At 37.7% G+C, this 24,178-nt stretch overlaps 2 protein-coding genes across 2 annotated transcripts in view; one reads left to right on the top strand and one right to left on the bottom strand.

The window, feature by feature from the left end:
• The window catches only part of LOC111424116 (Trehalose-6-phosphate synthase 1), a 222,592-nt gene that overhangs the window by 97,808 nt on the left and 100,606 nt on the right, over positions 1-24,178 (top strand). The gene's annotated exons all lie outside the window — the stretch shown is intronic.
• Positions 1-24,178, bottom strand: part of LOC111424104 (Transmembrane O-mannosyltransferase targeting cadherins 2) — a 73,980-nt gene that overhangs the window by 3,744 nt on the left and 46,058 nt on the right. Inside the window, exons 5-9 of the mRNA XM_023057533.2 lie at positions 21,699-21,784; positions 8,907-9,151; positions 6,801-6,941; positions 4,530-4,614; positions 1,609-1,787 (exon numbers count right to left, since the gene is read on the bottom strand). Of these exons, the coding sequence (XP_022913301.1) occupies positions 1,609-1,787; positions 4,530-4,614; positions 6,801-6,941; positions 8,907-9,151; positions 21,699-21,784 (736 nt within the window). The remainder of the gene's footprint in view (positions 1-1,608; positions 1,788-4,529; positions 4,615-6,800; positions 6,942-8,906; positions 9,152-21,698; positions 21,785-24,178) is intronic.

Raw genomic sequence — 24,178 nt, 5'->3', positions numbered from 1 at the left:
AAATTAATTTTATAGCGAATTTTGAAAGTTATCGATGAAAATTGCAACATCGAAAATTCAAATATTGTTTTCTCAAAAACGAAAAGTAATTTTTCAAAACGTGTTGGTTCATTGGAAACAGGACACTTTTATTAACATTTTGGGAAATTTTTATACGCATATTCCAAGAAATCGATTTTATACGAATTTTTAAAACTTAATCGTCGAAAATTGTAAAATTCGAAAAAATTGTCGATCATTTCAAAAATTTATTTCTCAAGAACTGAAAATAATTTTTCAAAACGGCTCGTTGCATTAAAAAGAGGATACTTTAATTAATAATCGAAAGCGATAACAGCGACAGTTCTGGTAATAATGAATGTGATGTTGAATTACAAGCGAATAGAAGAAAACTAGACGAAACTGCAACAAGAGATTTTATATATCGTATTGAGATTGTTACAATGAGGTTGCTAATGACAAAAGTGATATAAATAAAGTTGTATTCAATGAAAAATGTCCTATAGGGACATTTTGGAACTTGATTATTATCTGCAGCGTCCAACACCTAAAAGAGATACTAATTTCTGTAAATGGTGGAGTACTAAGTAATAGGTTTTTAACTAGATAGTTTTGGTAACTATCCGATATCCAGCCGGATTTCAAAAAAAGGCCTGATACCATTTTAGTAGGGACGATTAGGGCCATCATAGACAGGTTATAAACCAATATAACATAAAAAAACGCAAAAAATCACAAAATCATAAATTATAATAACCAAATTGATAAAACTTATTTTAAACATACAACTAAAATTATGTCAAACATTTTACAATGAAACGAATTCTTCATTATTAAAGAGAAACTTCCTTGAAGACATTGATGTTTAAATATTTTCTAACATCTAAGTAGTCTTGAGTTGTAAAAGTTTTAATTCAATTGAAAATGTTTTGGGTAATAACTTTGTGGTGGAGAAATACAATTTAGAAACACAAAGCACACATTTTATATTCATCAACAAGTTGATGTTGAGGTGTTTATTAAAAATGTGAAACAGATTAAACGTGATGAAAAATGACTTATTTCTGAAAAGCCATTATCGAAATTATTGTGTTCACGGACGCAATTATTACTCAACGAGCACGCGAAGCTTGTGTCGTATGCGAGATTGCGGTTTAATTTATATAACGCGGGATCGCGTGTTTGCGTCTTTACAATAGCAGGGTATTAGAATAATAGCTATTAAAAAATATCATTAAGTAATGTCGAGCCCTCGTTTGCCCTTTTTCTACTAATTTAATCAAGCTGTTTTATAATATATTAAAGTATGATATAAAATCGAAGGGTTATCAAAAGCATGAATATCCATGAAAGCTTATACTGTTTATATTTTGTAACCGCTTATATGTATTTTGTTTATAAATATTTTAAATTTCCATTGAAACATTCCAGTTTCGAGTGATATCGATATTTTCCCGAACTAAACAACGAGGATCTGTTTATATTTTATATCCTGTGTTATTATTGATACATTTTATATTATTGAAAATAATCAAATATCACCCGCAACTAAAAAACAATAAATATTATAAACATAAATTTCAAAAATAAATTTGTTTTTCAACTTACGGTCGGTTTAAGAAAAACAGCTCTTCTATACCACCTTTCAGCGTCCAAATGTCTTCCAGCTTGTCGCATAGCTGTTGCGGCTGCAACGGCTAGTTCATAGTCGTTCGGACGCAGCTCTGCGGCCTTTTCGTAAAGTCCTGCCGCCTCTTTGTACCGTCCTCTCGAAGCTAGAAACTCCCCTGCGACAGAAATAAATCCGAAGGTTTAAATATCGCACGACTGAGTTTTCACAATTGAAAACTATAAAATAAAAATGTATCCCGACAACAATAACAGACACTTTAACACAAATTTCAAAGGAAAATTGGTTATTCACTTTGTTTATGTCGAAAGAAAAATAGATTTTGTGTCAACCGCGTTCTGTGATTATACGAAAAGGGTGTTATTTTTTGGGTATAAATTATATAGTAGTGGAAGGAAAATACCATCTATTCTTTTTCCGATTTTCTTTTTTGATGATTGCTCATCAAACTTGCAACAACCTTTGACGAGTTAGTTTACGACGCATATTGTCCCGAAAATCATAGCAACTTTCGTCGTTTTCCGTGGGATGAGCACTTTTTACAGCCCTTTGTGTCAAGTTCCCGGGGCAAAAATCGACCTTTATTGTTCTCATCCAGGGGTTGGGTCCGGACGATTATTGCGTTTGTGGGTCGACTTCTGCCCCTTACGCTCCCTAAACCACCACGTCTTCATTCCCCTACCCAATATCGAAAGAGAAAACAGTTATAACGTTTCAGAAAGCAATTTGTCCGAGATGTCTGCTCGAATTTCTCAACAATTCGTCTCGGATCTTTAACTGTTGGACTGACCATGGCTTTTTTTTTTTGACTTCAACTTTAATTTTGCATTTTTGGGAATATTTTCGGGGTTTATTATAAGATTAATTAGAAAAGTTGTGAAGAAGGAATTTATTGAAAATCGATTAATGTTATTTAGCTGGAGGAAAGGAATTTTATTTGGAAATATCTGTGAAATAGACTTCCTATGGGAAATGATACGGGGAGGGTTGTATTAAAATGTATTGCTCTGGACGAAGGAGGGTGGACGAAAGGCGCCCCCTTATCCTCATTCGTGAGGGTTAATATATTTTTAATATGTCCCCTCTGAGGTTTCTCCTCTCCCACGTTGACTTGTAGGTCAACGTATCAATTTCGAAATGGGATTTTCCTCAACATCCCCTTTATCTTTTTTTCCTTGTTGTTTTTTTTTTACTAAATCAATGAACAAAGCTATTGTCACCGCCTAAACTACAACAACACCGGGGTTCTATCTCATCTATTTACCTCTCCTATCTATTTACCGATGAATTCTATGGGTTTATACGATGCTGGAATAATTGAGATCACATGTCTTCGGAAACTCGACGGGGTTAAACGAGGAGTTGGTAAACACTGGTTTTAATTCCCTTGACGTTAAATTCCCCCTCGCTTGGAATAGTAAACAAAAATTTCATTATGCACCATATACGCTGCGTCAACAAAACTTGGTTGACGCGTTCAAGTTCATCAACCGCAAGAGTAAACGGATTGTACATGATTTATATCGAAATGATGATGAAATGTTGATAAATTTCAATGCGTTATTACGTTTGAAAATAGTAGTTTTCAGCGTTTCTCTTTATTCAGCATAATGGCTGGTAAATATATCGCTTAATTGGATATTTTACGAAGGTGTAAAAGTTGGGGGAACTTCATGTGAGAAGCAGAATCTTGACGAGGTGCAGTAAACGTATAACGCGACAGTGTATCCTGTTACCAAACTGGATAACTAGGTTGAAATTCTGTCGGAGAAGGATTTAATGAACCAAGACCGCTTTGTTCATAGTTTTAATGAGCGAGTTCAGCTTATTTCTCGACACCGAGCGTATTTGCAGTTGTTTTCGCCGCGTCTGACAACTTTTAATTGGCGCCGCGGAAATGGCAACAGTTTCAAAAAAAAATCATCAATTTTTCTCAAACCGTTTCAAAAACCCTACCCTAGTTTTTTAATAATTGCACCTAACAAAATTCGCCAAGTGCTTCCTTCCACCTTTAACAAATAAGGACGAATTCGAGTACTTGGAAAGTGCCATTACAACATTGCTGCATACCATTTTCGAACCGCCTCTTCGCTTCTTCTGAAGAAAATTCCAATCGCGAACAATGCGTTCGATCGCGTGAGCCCATTGTTCGCTCGCAGGGGCGTGCCTTCTCATCGGCTTGGGAAATTTACCTATACAAATACAGGACGCAATAATGCCGAACAATGCGAGGAGGGAATATGTCGAATTTTGGATGCAAATGGAATTCAGCCGTCTCCGTCAGCAACATGCCGCCATCCCCGGCGCGATAACATGGCCCGCGTTACCCTTCTCGGCCGTTTTCCGCTATCCCCAAGTCCTCTTTTCCATTGGGACTCACCCCATGGCACGCTAGTATAAAAATAATACTCGACCCAATAATAATATTCGATTTACATTAAATTCATGATTTTGTTTTTAATTGCAACTATTTTAGTTTATTTTAGTTTTACCCGTATTTTTGTGTGGATTTAATAAAGCACACTAAGACTCGTAACTATATTCAAATAATATAAAAAAAAGAAATGAAAAGAAGACAAAAAATTGTTTGCTTTTTGTATTATTACATTTTTTATCATCCACATTCGCTGCGACAACAACAAAAATGTTTAATTTGGTGCATGCAGCGGATAGAAGTAAATGAGGCGGCAACTGGAAAATAAACAAGAACGGCCGCGACTGCTGCAGAGTACCATCATGCGCTGCGCGGCCAATTGTTCAAATTTAATTGCTGCGCCGCCGTCCAGTTTTCTGCTTTGATACAATCGCACGGACCGCCGGAGTTTTTTTTTGTCCATCGGGAATTCGTCATGGAAATTGTCACAAAAAATAGGCATCGTTAACATTGCAAAAAACATACCGTAGTGGTGGTACACGGTGGCGTCATCTGGCGCGAGCTTTTGCGCCCTTCTGAACCATTGCTCCGCTTCAGCAGTGCGGCTTACCTGAAAACAAAAAGACATCTATCATCCCCTTGACACACATCCGCCTACCAGAAATGCTCTCTGCCGGATGAAAAAAATCCATTCCATTAAGGGATTACCCGCTCGGAAGCTTAATTGTTTCCACGGGGATATAATTTCATTTAGCGATAATACTTTTAGTAGCTAGGAAGCGAGCGTGTAAGCTTATATACGAAGATTTTCAGGATCAATAAACCTGCAAGGTGAGTTTTAATGATTAAAACACATTGCGTAAACATAATTATTATTAGCGGCGCGGCTATTTATTGAGCTCATCATTTTTGGTCCACCTAATTGCGAAAACATGAACAGTCCATGTCAGTACGGTGACGATAATTTATGCCCGTCTGCGTTCCAACAATAATTAATTACTTGGAAAGCGTTGTCAGTCAGATTTGTCGCACATTGATATATTAGGGCTGGTGGGGACCGCGTTTTAAAGCAACGGATCGGAATAATTCGTTTGAGTGGCTTGTTAATTGAATAATAATAACAGGTTTTTAGTTAAAACCAAATTAGCAAACCAATTTCAAACTAAACATATCAACGATAATTTCACATCGATTTCATATGAATTTGTTACACATTATTTTTAATCATTTTACATTAATGAATACATCAGAAAATCATTTTGATAATTATACGGAGGGATTAATTAAATTTAATGATATTAATTGTATTTCTTCTCCGTCAGTTTCTTTCCCCATCCCTTTCTATCCAGGATACTTCTCACCTCCTCCTCTACTTTATCCTGCCATCTCTTTCTGGGTCATCCCGCTGGCCATTTGGATTACGTAACCAGACCAACAGTCTTTGTAGTTTTTGTATTCTGACGAAAACGGATTAGGCATGTCTTTATACATTTCGTACAGTTCGCGATTGCATCTGGATCGCCACTTCCGTATTCTTGCTTTGGACCAAATAGTTTTCTTAGGATTTTCCTTTCAAACACGCTTATAGGTTGTCATTTTGTTGGTGAGGACCCAGACCTCGCACCCATTTGTTAATATTGGCCTTAAAATACTTTTATATAAACACCACGCGATCTAAATATACAGAGAAGGGCAAAATATGCAAAAAAAAATTTGCCTGTGTAATCCTTCTTCGGACTTCCGGCTCCTCGCTACCATCCTTTGTCCAGGTTAGTATCCCCGATGGTTAAATTTTGCAGAGTTCTGCCTGAGCGTGTTTTGGTTAAAATTTTGGTTTTCTCTGCATTTATTGATAGACCCACTTCTCGAGCATTGTCTTCCAGTTCCATTATATTAATGTCATCAGCATATGCTGTTATTTGGAAGAACTTATTATTCAAGAGCTTTGAAGAATTGATTGACATTTTTCTTATGACATATTAGGCGATATTGAAGAGAACGGGGGCTACTCCGTCACCTTGTTTCAACCCTTGTGTTATTTCGAATGGGTTGGTCATCTGATTCTGTATTCTGACATATGCTATGGTATCCGTCATTATACCTTTCACTAATCTGGTTAAGTTTTTGGGCATTCGGAATTCGTTCATAATGTCATATATCCTGTCTCCTTTTATGGGGTCATAGGTTTGCCGAAAGGCTTACATCAATGTCGAATTCTCATGTGCGTCTGAGCATCTTTTTGACGCTAAATAGCTGGTCAATAGTGGATCAGCCTGGCCTGAATCCTGCTTGATAATCATTGATAATTAATGATGTCCTCCGTGTATATCTGTATTCGTTTCTTAAGTATGTAGGTATTTGAATAGTTTATACGCTGTACATAGTAGGGAGATTCCACGATAGTTTTTGCATGTCAGTTTGCCTCTTTTTTTGTGAATTGAGATGATAACGCTCTTTTTCCAGTCCTGGAAGATTTTTTCTTCCTTCCATATGTTAACTATTAAGTGTAAAGATTTCCTAAGAGTTTTCCCCCTGCTGCTTTAAATACTATTCCATCAAATTCAAGTGATTTGTAGTTCTTTTTGGTTTGCAGAGCAAGCTCGACTTCCTCTAATGTTCTATCAGAGGACAGTTCACCTCTTGTTGCTATTGTTCTGGTTTCTGCTTGTTGTTGTTCTTGTTCTTGTTAGTGGGGGATTTCTTCTGGGTTATCTGAGTATCCGAGATTAATTGTACATGCATATATGAATTTAACATATTAATTGTACTAATAGTTTCAAATTATTTCATACTTACATTTTTGGCTAAAAGTTTTCCATAAGTAATATGTGCAGGAATATGATCAGGTTGAGCATTAAGTGCTGCCTGATACCAACGTTCAGCTTCTTCGTCCTGCTGTAAACGAGCAAGTGTTTCTCCGAGGACATTAAAGACGCTCTGCAAAAAAAAGGGAGGATAAAAAAAGCAAATTAAACATTCCAGCTCGGCAGGCAACCAACGCGACGAAAAAGTTTTAAATTAAACCGCCGCTCGGCAGGATTTGCCGGCGGAATCAATCCAAACCTAATATCCTGGTAATTAATTTTTAATTACGTCACGGCGATTAATCCTAACGCCGGGAGTTTGGGGGGTGCAGAGGAACGTCCGTCGGTCCTCCGGGCGCATCATCATTTAATTTCGGATTATTACCCGGTGCCGCGACGCGAGCAACAAGCAACCAGGGGGAGCCCGTTAATAATGGATATTACCAGTGTTGATGTATGGCGTTTTGGGGGGTCTCCGAATAAGGGAGGTTTCTACGGGCGGTAATAAAACCGAGAAGTATAATTACGGTTTATGAGAATACGAGGCTCGGAAGGTAAGAAATGCCCGGTTAATTGCTCACGTCTTAATGAACCTCCGTTCTCGCTATTATAACTTCCGCTTTCGGCTTGCCCACGCTCTCTCACCATCCTTAAAGTGGTTCTAATGACTCGGCTAAGTGAACGGAATTTTGAACGTCAACGTAAACGTGCTTTATTGCTCTCGCGGAACTGCGAAAAAGCGCGGCCATCTGTTTCGTTGGTGTTACGCCCCATAAAACGAGAAAGAAGGTTTTGTAACAAACAACTAAGGGATTTAATCCAGTTTTTATTAATGAAACGAAAGTAATCAAGCAATTTTATAAGCAATAATATTATACTTTCACGACCGGTATTAATTAAACTAATACTAACACTAGACATTTTCAGGTTAAGATGCGCGTTTTTTCAAAAAAATGTTTAACGTTTCGGATGCCATGTTGTAACCTTCTTAAAAAACTAATTAATATCTAATTGCCAACTAAGCTGTTTTTGTCACATCCGGGCGAGGAGGGTTTTGTTGAGGTAACTAGCATCTTCCATGTACGGTTAAGTTTCCCCTCTATTCATGTTATTCCCATGGCGATAAATCTCTGCCTCTCTCGCCATTCTTTGGAAATAATATCCGATTCTAGCTAATACTTTGGTTTTGTCGAACTGTATGGTGTATCCTCCTTTATGGAAATACTCTGCGACTGCAGATTGCTGCATTTTGCTTAGTCGGTACATGTCCATGGCAAACGTCAACATTTTTTCAAAAAACTCACGGCTTAATTCGAAAGTTTCCAGTTCTAGTTCTAGTGATAGTGGTAGTGTTAGTTCTAGTTTTAGTTTAAACAAGACATTTTATTTATATAATTAATTAATAATTTTTGATTTTAATTAATCTTGTTTAAATGATATTCTGAGTGTGTTAGATATATTTAGGTTTACCTGGTCTCTTGACGTTAGATATGTGCTATCAAATGAAATGCTATTACATTAATGAGAATACAGCAGACAATGGATGGTGGAAGCCGTATGGAGAACACACACATACCTGAGGTTCTCGTGAATGCTTGAATGGTTGCAATAGATTCTATACTATCTCCGACATGTTTAATTCAATGGAACCGAGTACAATGAGCCGCGGCGGGATAACTTTCGTACCGAACGCCGTATGGGAGATATTTTTTTATTCCTCATCGAGATCGATCTTTCTCTTCAATATCACATAGAAAAAAAAGCGGAAGCCATCGGGCCGTAATTTACGACGAACGGTGTCAACCGCGCGTTAGAGCCCCATCTGGTTCGAGTTTCATCTAACAGATGGGTCGACGTCACGGGGCTCCACACCGCTCGCGATAATCTCGCTAAGTGCTCATCCAATATCCCACCTCCTCATATCTCAACAGACGTAATAACCATTATTGCGTCGGTCTCGTTGTTTTCTAGCACGATTTATATTCCGGGACCTTCGCGCCGCCTCCGGAGCCACCGACGCCGGACGTTAGATGGCGCTCGCACGGGGTCGACCGTTTCTCTCTTTTACTCGTTTTTTAAAAAAGAAAATAGCACCTACTTGCGGGGGGTAATGTTCCGGAAGGGAATGCGCCGCCTCTCTGTAAGTGGCGAGGGCCCTCTGCAGCCGCCCCTGATCCGAATAGAGAGCCCCCAACTGCAGTAACGCCGCGACGCGCGCCGTCTCGTGCTCTTTTCGGTTTTTCAAACCCGTTCCATCCAACCTCGCTCCCTGCCGAAGGACGGAAACGGCTTCTTGGCATCTTCCTGCTGCTATTAAGGCTGCACCTAAATTGACGTAAGCCACTGTAACAAAAGAGAAAATGGAATGTAAAAAGTAAAAGTGGCTGTACGGTTTTTCTGTAAGTTACTTTAAAAATTTATGAGATAATATGGTTTTATGATCGGTTCAAGAGATTTTGAGAAAATTTTCTACTTTAATGGCTTTCCTATAAATTTCTTTGAATACTCAAAAATTTCTCGGCATTTTTAATAATCTCACTAAAACTTTATTGTAATTGCCTTACATTTTCGACTCTACTATTGTTATAAATGTAAAGAGAAAAGAAAATAATCGGTTGTGCTTGTTTAAAATTTATGTTGTTTAGCTTGTTAATTCCTCCCGTATACGATTTATATGATACAATGAGATAAATCAATGCAAATTGTACAAAATGCAATTATGACTACACAAAATGTTCTAATGAACTACTAATTAGGGTTAAATCAGTATTTATTTCATTGTGAACCCATCATCAGTGCTATAGAGGATTTATTTATTTTCTAGTACGCAATTTTAAAGATTCTACTCCTATATTATAACAAAAAAATCCTAACGAAGAAGATTACGTTAACTTATTCATAGCATATTTTTGATTATGTCTAAAGGGACTTGTTAGACTTGGCTATACACTGAAATGTTGTCTGAAGGAATTACGACGTCACTTCACTCTTCATTTCCAACACTTCACTTTATAATTTCTCTCCGATTTTCATCAACTTAAATACTTCTCTCACCAAAAGACATCGTGTTCCTAAAACACACCTAAGGCGATACCACAGCTGAATATCTAACTAACCCTTGTGTCTTAAACTTCTCTCTCTTTAAGTATCTATGGAATATTCTTTCCCCCAAGTTCCATATCTATGTATTCCCAGTAATCTATACCACGAATGGCTTACTGCGCCTATGTGGCAATAATCAGACCCATGGTCTATGCTTCATTGATTTGGTGGCTAAAAACCAATCACAAGACAGCGCAACAACCGCTGGCACAAATCCAGCAGCCAGAATGTCTTAATATAACTACTCGGTCTGACACCACTTGATCCTGTATATACAAAAGGAGTCAGCTTTAAGTTCCTTATCACTGAAGACATGATCTTCACTGAAGTTCATGCAGGGTAACCTCAGAGGATATCTCGGAATTCTCAGGGACCCATGTCTAAACCATTTGATTGAAATTAAAAGGGATTATATACCGATACAATTTCGACCAGTCATATAAAGACAGTTGGATCTGGAATAGCAATGGGTATCAGTTGACCAAATAGATGCATTAAGTTGCCCCTAACATCTGATACAACCATTTGTCAAGATGAAGTTCTTGATGTAAACTTCTTCACCGTTTTGAACCTTGAAAAGCGACAGAAAAAGGCATCGATAAACATTTTTCCGGACTGTCGGGCCGCCCTAAAGGGGGTCCAAGTCTAATCCAAGTCCACGTCTAAAAGAAAATTCATATTTTACACATTTTGGATCTTTTGTGATTAGTCATCCTTTTCCAATCGTCTCCTGCTTAATCACCTTTACATGTCTTATCGACTCCCCTTCGACTACAATATTATTGTTTCCTGCATTTGTAATGATTTTCACTTTTAACACCCCTTGCCCCTTAAAATTTCCACCACATTTGTCTTCAAACATTCCCTCTTTTTTCAGTTTTCTTTTATCACAGCTCCACCACTTGACAACTACCATTCTCCCATTCTTCCATTTCTCACCTTGTTACGGTCATCGTTTCTACCTCTTTATACCTAGCACGCTCTTTTACTGAACAATTCTGAACAGCAATTTTATCACTATATCTTCCATTCTTACTCATGTGAACTAATACTAATACTACTCAATAATTGTGCAATATCTTCCAGCTGGTCCTGTTAATTTTACGCCATCTCCCCTAGACTTACCCTTTCTATTTTCACCCCGTGCACACTTCCCTCCGAGGGTTCCAATAACCCGGCCCCTACTCTAGAACACCCTAGTGATCTTATTGTTATTTTTCACCCTGTGTAATTAACGGCGCCAGAAGTTAGAGCGTGTTCTCGTACATCACTCAATAAACTGAGCCATATAACGTAATATGGTGTCCTTTTACCACCACATGGCAACACCTCTCCACTTTTCAGCTAACAATTTAGCACAATCTTCATAGATTTCTGTTGATTGAGATCTTCTAGATATAAGTGTAAACGGTTACGATTCTAATTCCTCTTGATTGTATGTGCGTTGCGGAATTCTAATGGGAAATGTTTTTTTGTTGTTTTTAAACATAAACATTGTTAATTCCAATGACAGATTATTTTTATAACAAAATATAAAGTTTCTATTTTCGAACGTGAAATCGAAATAGAAAGAGAATTGTATTTGTCAAACATTCTAGTTTAATTTATCGTACATAGTTATTGTTCGAACTGTTTGTAAAGGGTAAACTACAATTCACTGTTAAACCGTTGCTGGTTTGTTTGAGGAGACAATGCTAGGCAGCTATTCGCTCTTATGGCTAATAATAAATATCCCACATAGTTATCGTAACCCACTTGTGAGCGAAGAGGAACGTGTTCGCAAACATAGAATCGACGATTTTTCAGAGGTTATTGTATTTTAGCGACCCACGACACAATCTAAAGCTTACTAAATCCAAAAGCGTTGAAATACAGTTGACCACACATTGCTCATTACTATATTTACTTAAAATAGTAGTATTGTTTAAATCAAATTGTGTTGATTTGAAATATTAGGTAATAGGGAATATATTTGTAATTAAGCGTATAATCAACATACAATGTAAATAATGCCAAACGGTTATTAACAGTATTCAAATTATTATAAAAGTTATTAATTAAATTTTATGCAAAGTGATTAATGATATTAAATCATAAAATCAGATTAAATATAAAATAAACTGCTAATGTTTGATAAAGTTGAATATCTGATTAATTGTAACTTTATAAACACTCGTGCAAACAAAGTTGCTTAATTATTTATTTCTGTTAGCATTCATTATATTCTTTTATCATATACCTATTTCATACATTGCCCGAAATAAGTTATTTCTGTTTTTATTTTATTTCTTTGGTTAACTACACACAAAAAGGTAAAAAAGGAGCAAATTGTTGTTGGATGGCTGACGATCCATTCCGAAGTAATTTTTTGCGTGGAATCAAAATACGAGTTCAGAATTGGACCATTACGTTAGGATTTTGAGACATTTTAGTTTATGTACAAGAAAAATGGTTACTCTTGAAGTTATGTGCGAGACACACAATATTATTTTGCTGTATTCTATCTATTTCATCACACTATTTCCATTATAAATTAATGTCATTTTAAAATGACGTAATAATTTGGAACACAGCATATGGATCAATACTGTCAAATAGGACACGCAAGTCCGAATTTTGTATTGTATTCAACTTTTATGGAAACTCTTTTGCTTCTATTCCATAGATGTTGTGCCAGATCGCCCCTTGTGTTGAGCGTGTGGTTCATCACGTCAGCTAGCATAGATGTGGACCATGTTCTTTGATACCGTCTTTTCATTTTTTTTATATCCTGATGAAAACGCTCTCCTTGTTCTTTGCTAACATCACCTAATTTGTCAGAAAACCAATGTAAATGAAAGTGCAAACAGTATAACTTCACGCTCATGTTACAACCTCATTTTTCGAAGTTATTAAGCATCATAGCGATTAGCACCTTAAGATTAGCAGCTTTATTGTTGCCTAAGAAACCATTGACAACTTCTTTGAAGATAGTCCAGGCATCGCTTTAATCCGAAATCATCACATTTTCAAAATCAATCCCTTCTTTTATTTTGGCATCACTCAAGTTAGGTTATTTACCTACAAGGTACCTACTTAAAACAAGTACCATTTTTATTAGGCGCTTTACGAACTGCTTCATTATTACTAGTTTGATATTAAGTGGGTGTAGTAAGATCTTTTTCGCATTAATCAATGGATTAACCATTTGGATCTCCATATACATTCCATTTGTGCTGTTTATAGTTAATAGCTTCAAGAATTGTTTTAACATTGTCGTATGATTCGGAATGACCAATAGCTAAGGAAGCGTGTTTATTGGAGTTATGCAGCAAAAAGATCTGTGTTAATATTTACCTCTGAGTATTTTAGCTGATGTATCATTTGTTAAATTATTAATTCCTCACTGACAATGAATAAAATAACACTTAAAAATTGCGTAATGGTTTTTAGTTGAAACTATAACTGTCGGTAATATATCAATGTACTCAACTAGAAAGTGTAGTTAGTAGAAAAGGACTCAGCGAGGAATTTATTTTCAGTATCTGCAACGGCGGCGTCAGCAGCGCCGCAGCAGCGTCCAGCGCAAATACAGCAACAGCAAATCAAAGCGGGGGTCATAAATAAACAGATATGGGCTGGAAATTCAGATCGGGCCGACAGTAAGTTGTTTATGCACGCAGTTATTCCTCACACGATGGTGTTACTGTTGGAGAGGCCGTTGTTTCGGGGAAAATTTATAAAAATTAAATCCTAAAAGTCTCTGATTGATGAATACATAAAACGCTTAAACTTTTTAATAATGAATTATAACGACGGTGTTGTTTACCTACAGTTTAACAATGCAGGTTATTCGGGCGTGGCTGATATTGTAATTCGGTCGATGTTGACCACTTTATATTGGTATAAAACCTGCAGGCGTAAAACATTTCGGAAAAACTATACCAGCGTTATTTAACAGTTTGCCGTCAACCGTAAATTTTGTGCTCGTAACCGAATTAGCAAATTGGCAATTCGATGTAGGGGTCGCTTGGGTTGGTATTTTACCAACCCTAGCGTGTTAACGGCTTTAACTGTTATAAAATTGTAATAATGGCTCATTGTTTTTGGTGTTTCGGAGAAATACACGGGGATGAAAATGCGCGACCGGCGTCAATTTGAAAAATGGATCCCTACGACGTGACTTGATTTAAAAAACCGTCATTTTTCACTTGACTCGTAATTGATTCGCCCCAGTTAGGAATGTAGCACAACGGCTTTGTATAAAAATATTATATTGTTACCATGCTGTGCAATAAAGCCGCCGCTTTTGATACTTTCGAATTAAACGGTTGATATTAACAAATTCATTTTAAACTTCGATTTAAATGTAAATCCAACAAAATACTCGACGTCCTAATAGAGAAGTCCGATTTTCGACTATCGGTGGTTCTGCATTCAGCCAGAGAAATATTAAATTACAACTGGCCCTTTGATATTATTTCCAGTCGACAAACCACCGGATATTGCTCGCGCGAGGACGTTTAATAAAAAATTACCACCAGTTTGCTCAACAAAGTAAACATTAATGCTTCGAAAAAAAATTACCTCCAAAGCTTACTTGGGTTTATTGAATATTTCCAACATTTTTATAGCAAAAATTCCAATTGTTTAAATTACATTTAAAGGTAAACATGAAGCTGTACAATTTATAACAATTCCTACATATTTTTTTAATTTAAAAGTTAAAGTTACAAGTATGAAATAATACAATTGAAAAAATTATTAGACATTCTAAAAACGAATTGAAGATGTAGTCCACAAGCCGCCCGAAGAATATTGATGAATGAGTATCAACTTTGAAAACGGCCGAATTATTCCCGGAAATAAGAATCCAACGGCGTTAGGTCGACACGTACCGTGGCATCCGGCCTGGATGTCGTCGTCATTTTGCAGGGTGCAATAAAACTCCGCCGGCGGCACGCATTTTGCATAAAAATACGGGTTTCTCCACGAGCGAGGAGAATTCGCAATATTAGACGCAGACTCGCTCGTCCGGAAAATCCCCGGCAAATTAACGATTTTCACGGATGAAGGATGAAATTGTAACTGCGCATTTCCTATGCATTGAATCCGCTCGAGTTATAATCTCACCGCCATTTAAACGGATCCAGAGGTGGAAATTTTACAGCTTCATAAAAGGACAACAAAATTAAATTATTTTTTTGTATTTTTCTACAATAAATTAGATGAAATTAGGAATTAATACTAACCTATATTCAATGCTAAATAATAAATATATACTTGAGACAAGCACATGATGGCGTGAATATTGACAAGACAACGTTTACTCGGTATAATTCAAACGCTAAATATTTTATTTCATTCTTCATTTATTATTTAGGGATAGAGTTCGGTTTGGGAGTTAAATTGCTATTAATATTGAGTTGTTATCACATCAACATGAAACACAAACTGAATATTCTGTTGTACTGCTTCATTATGTTATGCATAAATTATATTGTTAGCAGAATTTCATTATCGTTATTAGATGATTATCATAAACATAAAGAACATTCATAATCAATATGTAACTATAACCCAGAATCATGAGATTAACACTTTATTTATTTATCTCATATTCGGGATGCATACAGGAAGAATATCCCCAACAAAACATCCCCATAATAACGAAAATTAATATAAAAATTGTGATATAAACTAAAATAAATATAACAATAAAGCGATCAATAAAACATCCGCCACACGTTAGTTAGTACACATTCTAAAAGAGCGTAAAGAAACGTCAAAAAGAGATATATGATTGAAGCTCTGGTTATAGGAATTAAGAATTCGAACTAATGACGAGTTTTGATAAATGTTCGTGTTAGATACATACGTTAAGACGAAATGTGGCGTTGTAACGTGTAAAGCCGTTATGGTACTGAAGGCAGAAGATCGGGGGTATCCAGCATGCCATTGTGTGATAAGTGATAACGCGACGTAGCTGCAGAGACAATAAGTTAAAGACTACGCAACGTCAATCATAATTGCAGTAAGGAAGATGAAATTTATGTGCCAAATAACGTACAAAGCGTCGCTGACACCGCATAAATGGGTTCAATGGGACAAATGCTAAATAAAGGGTTTTTATACACAAAAAATTCGTGAAATTCTTACTGATTCTGATAACAAACCCCAAGTTACGTAGAGATTTCTTTACCACAAATTCAATATGATGATGAAATCGCAATTTGGAATCCATTATAGCCCGGATAGCAGTACCGGTAAAGTTGTAAGGATAGTTGAGAGGATATCGTTTCCAAGTAAATGTACTTTTTTTGGCATTTGTCATAGTTTAAGTAAAGTTTGTTGAGAACACAGTAGTCACGATGCAAGCGGTTACGATCCTCTTGTAGTCTAAGACACTCCAGGTTAAACCCGTTCCTTGTGAATATTTTATTATCGTCGGTATAGAGTAAAAACTTAGAGAATTTAAATCAAGAAGAAATATTGTTTACCCCTGAGTACCCTGAGGCACAGCGGATGTAATAGGTTTGTGATCAGATACAAAGCTACCATTTGCGACTGCCTGACTTCTGTTAGATAAATACAACATAATCCAGTGAACAAGACCATCTGAAATATCAAAGGAAAAAAGTTTCTGTACAAGAATAGTATGATCGATTTTGTCGAAGGCTTTGGAGTAGTTGGTGTAGATTGCGTCAATCTGAGTATACTCGTTTAAAGCGAAATGAATAAAGCTTACATAGGACAACAGATTAGACTCCACCGATCACTCAGACAAGAAACCATGTCGTTCATTGATTATAGAATGAGAAATAGAGAGACTGAGATATTCGTGGATAATTTTTTCAAAGACCTTGGTGATAGCTGAAAGGATAGAAATAAGACGGTAATTGAATACCAACTGTTTATCACCGGATTTAAATATTAGAATAACAAAAGCCGTTTTTCACATACTTGGGAAAACACCTTCAAGTAAGGACTTCGAAAAAAATGCACAAGAGATTGCAGGACACGAGTTAGCTCTGGTTCAATCAAAGGAAGTCATTGATACTGACACGCCGGATGAAGAAAAAGATAGATAAATAATCACAGTTCCGTCCACCAGACTGCAACTTTTTGTAAAATTGTATCTTTTCCTGAATAATACGAATGATAGAACGTTTATACCAACGAGGGAAACATTGTTTAGGTAAAATTCGTTCTGGAACATACCTATCTATTATTAGCAAAGTTAACATGCGTGTAAAGGCCTCAACCATGCTTTCCAAGACATATTTAGATTTCCACTTAAAGGCATATTTAATAATATATCTGCTTTCGGCATCTGAAATACGCCCTTCCGGTGCTGGAAGAATAAAAAGTTGTTGAAAAAGCGATAGGAAAAAACGACGAGGTGGTTGATAAATGACGAGCGAAGTTTCAGAGAGCTGCTGCAGTTCTCGTGTATCAAACAAAAATTAATAGATTTACTCGCTGAAAGTTTGGTGTGCGCCGTCGCCACCGGCTCCACGCCATGGAAACTTCACCCTCGTAGACGGAAACTTCTAATTCCCGGGTCGCGGCGACTCGTCTAGAAAATAAAACGCAAAATACTAAATGCAGATTAGTTTTATTCATCCCTCCACTGTGGCGGCGTTGGCAGCCTCCGGTTCCCGGTTCCCGGCTCTCGGCCGCGTTTAATTTAACAGGATTTCCATAAGAAGTGTTAATTACGCGAATTTCAAATTAGTTGGTCGCCCACGGCCGCCACCAATCCCTCGACCTTCCACGTCCTGTTTCCAAACCGCCGGTTTTCCAGGAAGAGAACAACGCTTCTTATTGATTCCCACAGTACATATTCGCAAGTCTTTGGGTCCGTAATCCCTGCTGGTAAGTCGCCCGGAAAGTTTTACGTCGTTAGGCGCAAGGTGGCAACGTAAATTACCTGCGGGCTCGGAGTTATGGCCGGAATTTTAAGCGGGAGCCTTAAGTTACCAGAACCATAAGTGGGACCAGGCTCGAATTAGGGGAAATCCGAATCGCTCGAAATATGCGCCAAAGTTTGACTTATTTGCAGTTTCGAGAGTTCTGAATTTCAACGGAAACCTTGCGGCTAATTAACCACACCAACCTGTAATTAAATCGTACACTTCCCATCAAAACGTTATCACCTAATAAAACATTAATGAATAAAAAAATCAAGAGAAACAGAATTAAACTAAAATTGAAATCCTAGCTTGTCATGACGATAAGCGACCTACAAACAATTCCCCTATTCTTTACATTCCGACCTACATGGCTGACGAATCGGACAGCTCAGAAACGTCGTTCTGCCCCTTTCATGTCAGAGGCGAGCACAAGGGGCACAATGCAACGTTTATCTGATCGAAATTACAACACACCGTACACGAATGGTCGACATTTTTGTCCCGACGCGGCGCCCACGGCGTGAGTTATGGAGCATGAACGTTCGCGTAGGTGTAATCGCGCCGTGAAATTATTATAAGCGCCGCAAACTTGTCGGAGTGGCCGTGGGCGGCCGCCAAGAAGACCCCGGGGGGTTAATTCGGGACGCATTTGACACGAACTCGAACAAGAAAGTTACGGCCACCGCGAATAGTTACACGATAATACCGACAACCGTAAACCGAGTGCAAACCATCTTTATGCGGTTTCGAAAATTATCAATTATTCAATTTGAAGCTTTCAAACGAAATAAAAACTACCGACTTTATTGATTGATTGAATTGAATTGAAGTCACTTTTTAAAGATTTAAAACAAAACAGGAATTTCAATAGAAGTTGAAACAAAGTTAATTAAACAAAATGAAGCTAATTGAGTTAATGAAGTAAATAAATAAAAAGTTTTAAAACATTAGTATCATTAGGGTTGTAAAGAAAACGGAGTTTGTTTTCTGCTGCAGGCAACTGAAGGGATATTATTATTTCCAGGAGGTAGAGAATCGTAGGATGTGCTGGAAATTGGCATTAGTCGGGTAGATCCGAGTTGAAATGAGGGTGGCATAAAATAATAAAATTTAGGTCGGTTTACGACCGCAGTGGGGGTCGCGAAGCCTGCTGCAGGCGTCTCGTAAAACAGTTCCTTCCCCAAAGCAATAACCATCGCGAAACTGTCCCTCCCGTTACGCAACTTCGGCAATAACGATGCTAATCTTTTAAGTTAAGCAAAAAACATAGAGGAAAAGAGGTTTTTCCGTCGACGGTGGCGTTGGCGGACATCCATCACGTATTTTTGTCGAAGAGTGGAGAGCACTCAATAACAGCGGTTGTACAGGCGTACGCAGCAGGAACATAGCGCATTGTACCACGTGACACAACGCCACTAAATCAGACGTGATGCAGTGCCGCCATCAATAACTTTGGATCACGGATGACTGCATCCACTTTGTAGGTGAGCGTAGGACGCATAAATCTGGATATGGAATGTGTTTAACCGGATCTGCGCCGGCATCGAATGTACAAATTTATTTCGGATAAATCGATGCAGATGGAGCCGGTTGGCAGCGTCCGAATGCACGGATTGGGCAAAAATGGAATTGGATAAATCTCCCGGAGGAAGTTTTATCCAATTTCAAGTTTTCGATAACACATGTTTTAGTAAAATTTACGTATAATTTCTATGACATTACATCCCAAACAGGGATTTACTATTATATTCTCATTATGTTTGAAACAGTGTGCATATTTACATGAAACTTCACAATGCACCTCTTTATCCGCTTATTCCATTTTAAAAACGAAAATCCACCTCGAACAGAAATGTTTGGACTCGTTCGGTTGATAATTCTGTTAACGATTGAATTACCAATAAATATGATTGTAAATATCTAATATTCGAAAAGCTGATTGGGATGAATGTTGTTGAATTGTACTATCAGAGAGGATTTAGCAGAGAACAGTGAATTAAAGGTGTTTTTCAGTGCCAGGTCGAAATTCAAATTCGCCACTCATTACGGAGACTAACGCGGGACTCAATCAACAAATTGAATTTAGTCAGCCGGACAATGAGCAAACAGCGGGCAGCAGAGCGCCACAAGAAAATGGGTGCAAAAAGTGGCAACCGTTCTCGCAAATGGGCGCGTGAATCTCTTTTTTATTTCCGCTCGCGGACGGCTGAATTGCCGTAGGTGGCTCCGGCTACGATGTTCGCTTATTATTTATGACGGTCGTCCCGACGCCTCGACAAACCGGCGCCCCTTTCCATTCTGTAGTACTTCACGATGGGCAAAGGGACAGAGAGACACAATCGGAAATTCAGTGCAAAGCGAGCTGCAACATTCAGTTAATTAGTGGCATTCAACTCAGTTCCTTTGAGCTATATTTCGCCTTTGTTTGGTGATTACGGATCGGCGAAAAAAGGAAGCTGTAAATTATTGCAGCGTGCAAGGTGGCTAAATTAAATTCGAACAAAGCTTTTCCAGGCCTGTGCTTTGAACGAGACGAAACTTAATTGTGTCTCTCGCTTGTGCCGTATTATTCTTCAGAATAAAGAACACCGGACGAATCAAATTATTAATTTAAGAGTTTTTAAGTACATTTACGGAATGGGTGAATTATTCGTATTTATTATTTTAATTTAATAAAAGCATCATAAAATATTAATGTATTTCAAATTTCCAATTTCGACAAATTGTATTATGGGAAACCATCGTCCTTACCCCACTACCCATTGATGTATCCTCGCGGAATCAAAATCCAGTTTCATTTTCCTCAATCTCCGGTTTCGCCGGTGATCCGGAAGTTTCGTTTGGATCGACATCTTCAGACGCAGTTTCCTTCATTTCATTCTGCGTTATTTGAAATTTTGCAAAATCGATGGTAGGTAACCGAGTTTTCTTTTATATAAAAGAACTAATTCCTAATTTAACGTACGACTACTACCACCGAGAAGATAAACAGGATGTCGGTTAAGTTGGAAAGGGGCGAAGCGCGGTGGCGGGATACAGGCGGAGAAACTAATTGTGTGTTGACAGAGGCCCCCGCCGGGGGCCTTGTGCGCTCACGTACGTCCAAGTTAAGTTAAATATCGCGGAGCAGATCAAATATGTGCGCCACCCCGGGGCGAACATAACCGATGTAATTTCCTACCGAAAACGACGCCGCCGGCGACCAACGCCTAGCGTCGCCTCACCGCGGACCAACGATGTTGCCCACAGCGATCACGTTCCGATCCTGCCCAACTTGGAAATGCATTAGGGACATCGTAAATCACCGGATTCGGGCGTTTGAATCGTGTCCGTCGTCCTGTTTACACTAGACGAATACTCTGCAACTTCCGATATCTACTTATTATTCATTTTAAACTTTTCGAAATTATATAACCTTATGTAAGCTTGCAAAGTGATTAGGATCTAAAATAATAAATTTTAGTGAGTTTATCTAGAGCAAATTTTAATGAAACTTCTTGACACTTAATCAATCACAATTTCTTTTTTTACATTTTTCATTTTTCCGTTAAGATACAAAAGGGTCGTTGCCGGCCCGTCGGGTAGCGTCATTTAAAAATTAAAGCCTCTCGTACCTCGGACCGCCAGAATCTCCGCTACGGTCCACGGAGTGACCCCATTTCCTTTTTTGGGAAAGCGCCCTCCGCTTGCGTCCGATATGATTTATGACAGGCGGCAGGATCGTCCTTGTTTCTTTTCGCTTGTTATGTAAATTTTAGCTGGGCGCCGCCGACCTCCCTCACAAAGAATCGAAATAACGCGCCCGGGACAAAAGGGCAGGTCATGTGTATGTGTGTGTGTGTGTATACGTGTGTATGCGAGATTGTACAGAAGGATAGCAAAGGATAACTCACGTGCCAGAGAGGGCCGGTACTGGATCGCTCTACGGAAGCTCTGGATCGCCTCGGCCAACTGATTTTTACCCTGTAACAGGACGCCCCTGGAACATGAAAGGGTTGAGTTTAGAATGCGACCTACATACATCGAACAATATCGACATGTTTCCCCTAAAGGATCCATGTTGCCGTCGACATGTATTGGTTTCTTTATACAAAAAAAGATTTTAACAAGATTAATATAATTATATCTCTACAGCTTTTTAAAAATATTCTTACAAATCCTCGAACGTAAGCTTGAAAATGCACCCTCTAGAATAGGATTTTGTGTAGTAACACGGTCACGTTCGGTCCGGACATAACCTCTTCGTGATACGGCTCGAAATCTGCACGGGTAACCGGATACATTGTCATTCAACGGGCTGTTTTAGAACAGGACCTAACGCGGGTCCTGTATGGAGAGCTTGTTATCCGGAGGACGAGCAATCCCGACCGACGCCGTCCCGACGCCCTGTTTTGCGTCCAGTTTGATTGTTATTTGATTACTGGAGGAATAGTTGGGCGAACTACCATCCCGACTGGAAAGGGGGCTCTTTTACTTCCCATCCCAAGATTGCGCCCTACTATTAATTGTTTCCGCCTTGGCCCATTCTTACACGTGCCGCGCGTAAACTAATTAGAAGCGACCGCCATAACGGCCTAACCCGCACCATCTACGAGGATAACGAGAATTTAAATTAATAGATGGCTATCTCCCTCACAACAGGATACGCTACGGGACACGACTAGCCATTCTCTCGACTACTAACTATAAATTTTCACAGAATTAAATAAAACTAGAATGTTTGTCCTTTTCATCACAATTGCTTTAATTTATTGTACTAATACAACGTTCGCTGAGTGCTTAGTGTTAAAAGATCTACTCCAACTGTAGAACTCTATATTCATATATAAAACTATAAATAACTATAAATATCAACGTAAATGGTATCATGATGTGATTCCCATCAAATATCTATATATTATTAGACGTGATGAAGACGCCAACAAAATAGTTGTTCTACAAGAATATAGATACATAAGTAAATGTTGCTAAAAAGAACCAAGATGTACCTTGGACGTTCTTCCAATATGTATTGATTACGGTGAAGGCCACCTACTTATTTACCGTAGATGCATTGCAACTTGAGGAATCAAGTGTCAAACATTAGATTGAGAAGCCAACAAACTTGCCCATAGATCTTAAAAATTCTTGATCTCGTAGACTTCAATATAATCAATTGGTAATTGCGATATACATATATAAATGTTGCATGTACATGAAATCTAATAGCGACTAACCACGCATATAATACTAGAAACATCAACATATTAACTTTAGACTTGCACAACTTGGCATTGTACGAAAACACGTCGCTCTACTCGTGCGCCAAAATATTTAACAAATTACCAAATGATGTTAAATATTTACCTTTGAACAAATTTAACATTATTCTTAAACAAAAGGATCATGGAAGCAAGCTACTATTCTCTAGATGAATATTATAACGTTTAGTTTATTCTTTTCTTAGCTTATTATGTATTTATTGTCTACTATATTATGCACTTGTTTTCTTTTACTGACATACCTTATACTATTGATTGTAGTCTAAAAGGGTGAATAAAGGTGATTTGATTTGATTTGATCAAGAATATCTAGAAAGACCCAGAAAATATGCACAATTGATATAACAATCCAGAAAAATTACCTTTCCAAACCAGTCGATAAGGAAACAGGTTGGCAAAGTTATTTGTTTTGGAACAATTAATTGATTTCTCAGTCCCATTGAAGCCTCAGATTACAACATACAGCAGGCAACTTACTAATACTCCTCAGATTCGATGTAGAACATGCAAAACTGTAACAATCTTATAAACTATGGAATATAAAATATCCCATCAAATTGTGTGTATCCACAAAGATCCAGATGATGCCCAGTATAATAGTCCAGAAAGATTACACACCCAAACTATTTGATAAGCAAACACACTAACAAAGATGTTTGTTTCACTGCAATTAATTGATCTCGGAGTCTACAGGTAAAATACAGCTTGGGAAGTGACTTCTGAGATTCGATGTAGAACAAATGGAGGCAACTATCTAAAAGAGATTAGAAATTAGAAAAAAACAGAAAATTACTCACTTTGCCAAGTCATCAAACAACTGAAAAGGTCTATTGTACATTATACTCCAATTAAAAATAAAGATAAAGGTTCGAAATACACAAAAACCAAATAGGAACAGAAAGACATAACTATTAGACCTACGTGTACTCTAAATACCCCAAATCCTAGTTGTTAAAATATCATTTCAGAACAAAGCAAAAAAAAAAGTCTTTGATTTGAAAGAAATAAAGGCCTCAAAAAATGTATGCTAAGTCCAGTACTCTACTTATTAACTGAATGTAATATTATTGCAGCGTCAGTTGACGATAGAGTCATACTGATCCTATAAATAA

Source organism: Onthophagus taurus, chromosome 11 (assembly GCF_036711975.1).
Source record: "Onthophagus taurus isolate NC chromosome 11, IU_Otau_3.0, whole genome shotgun sequence".
NCBI lineage: Eukaryota > Metazoa > Arthropoda > Insecta > Coleoptera > Scarabaeidae > Onthophagus > Onthophagus taurus.
The sequence above is the reverse complement of the archived record's forward strand: the minus strand, read 5'-3'. Positions and strand labels throughout refer to the sequence as shown.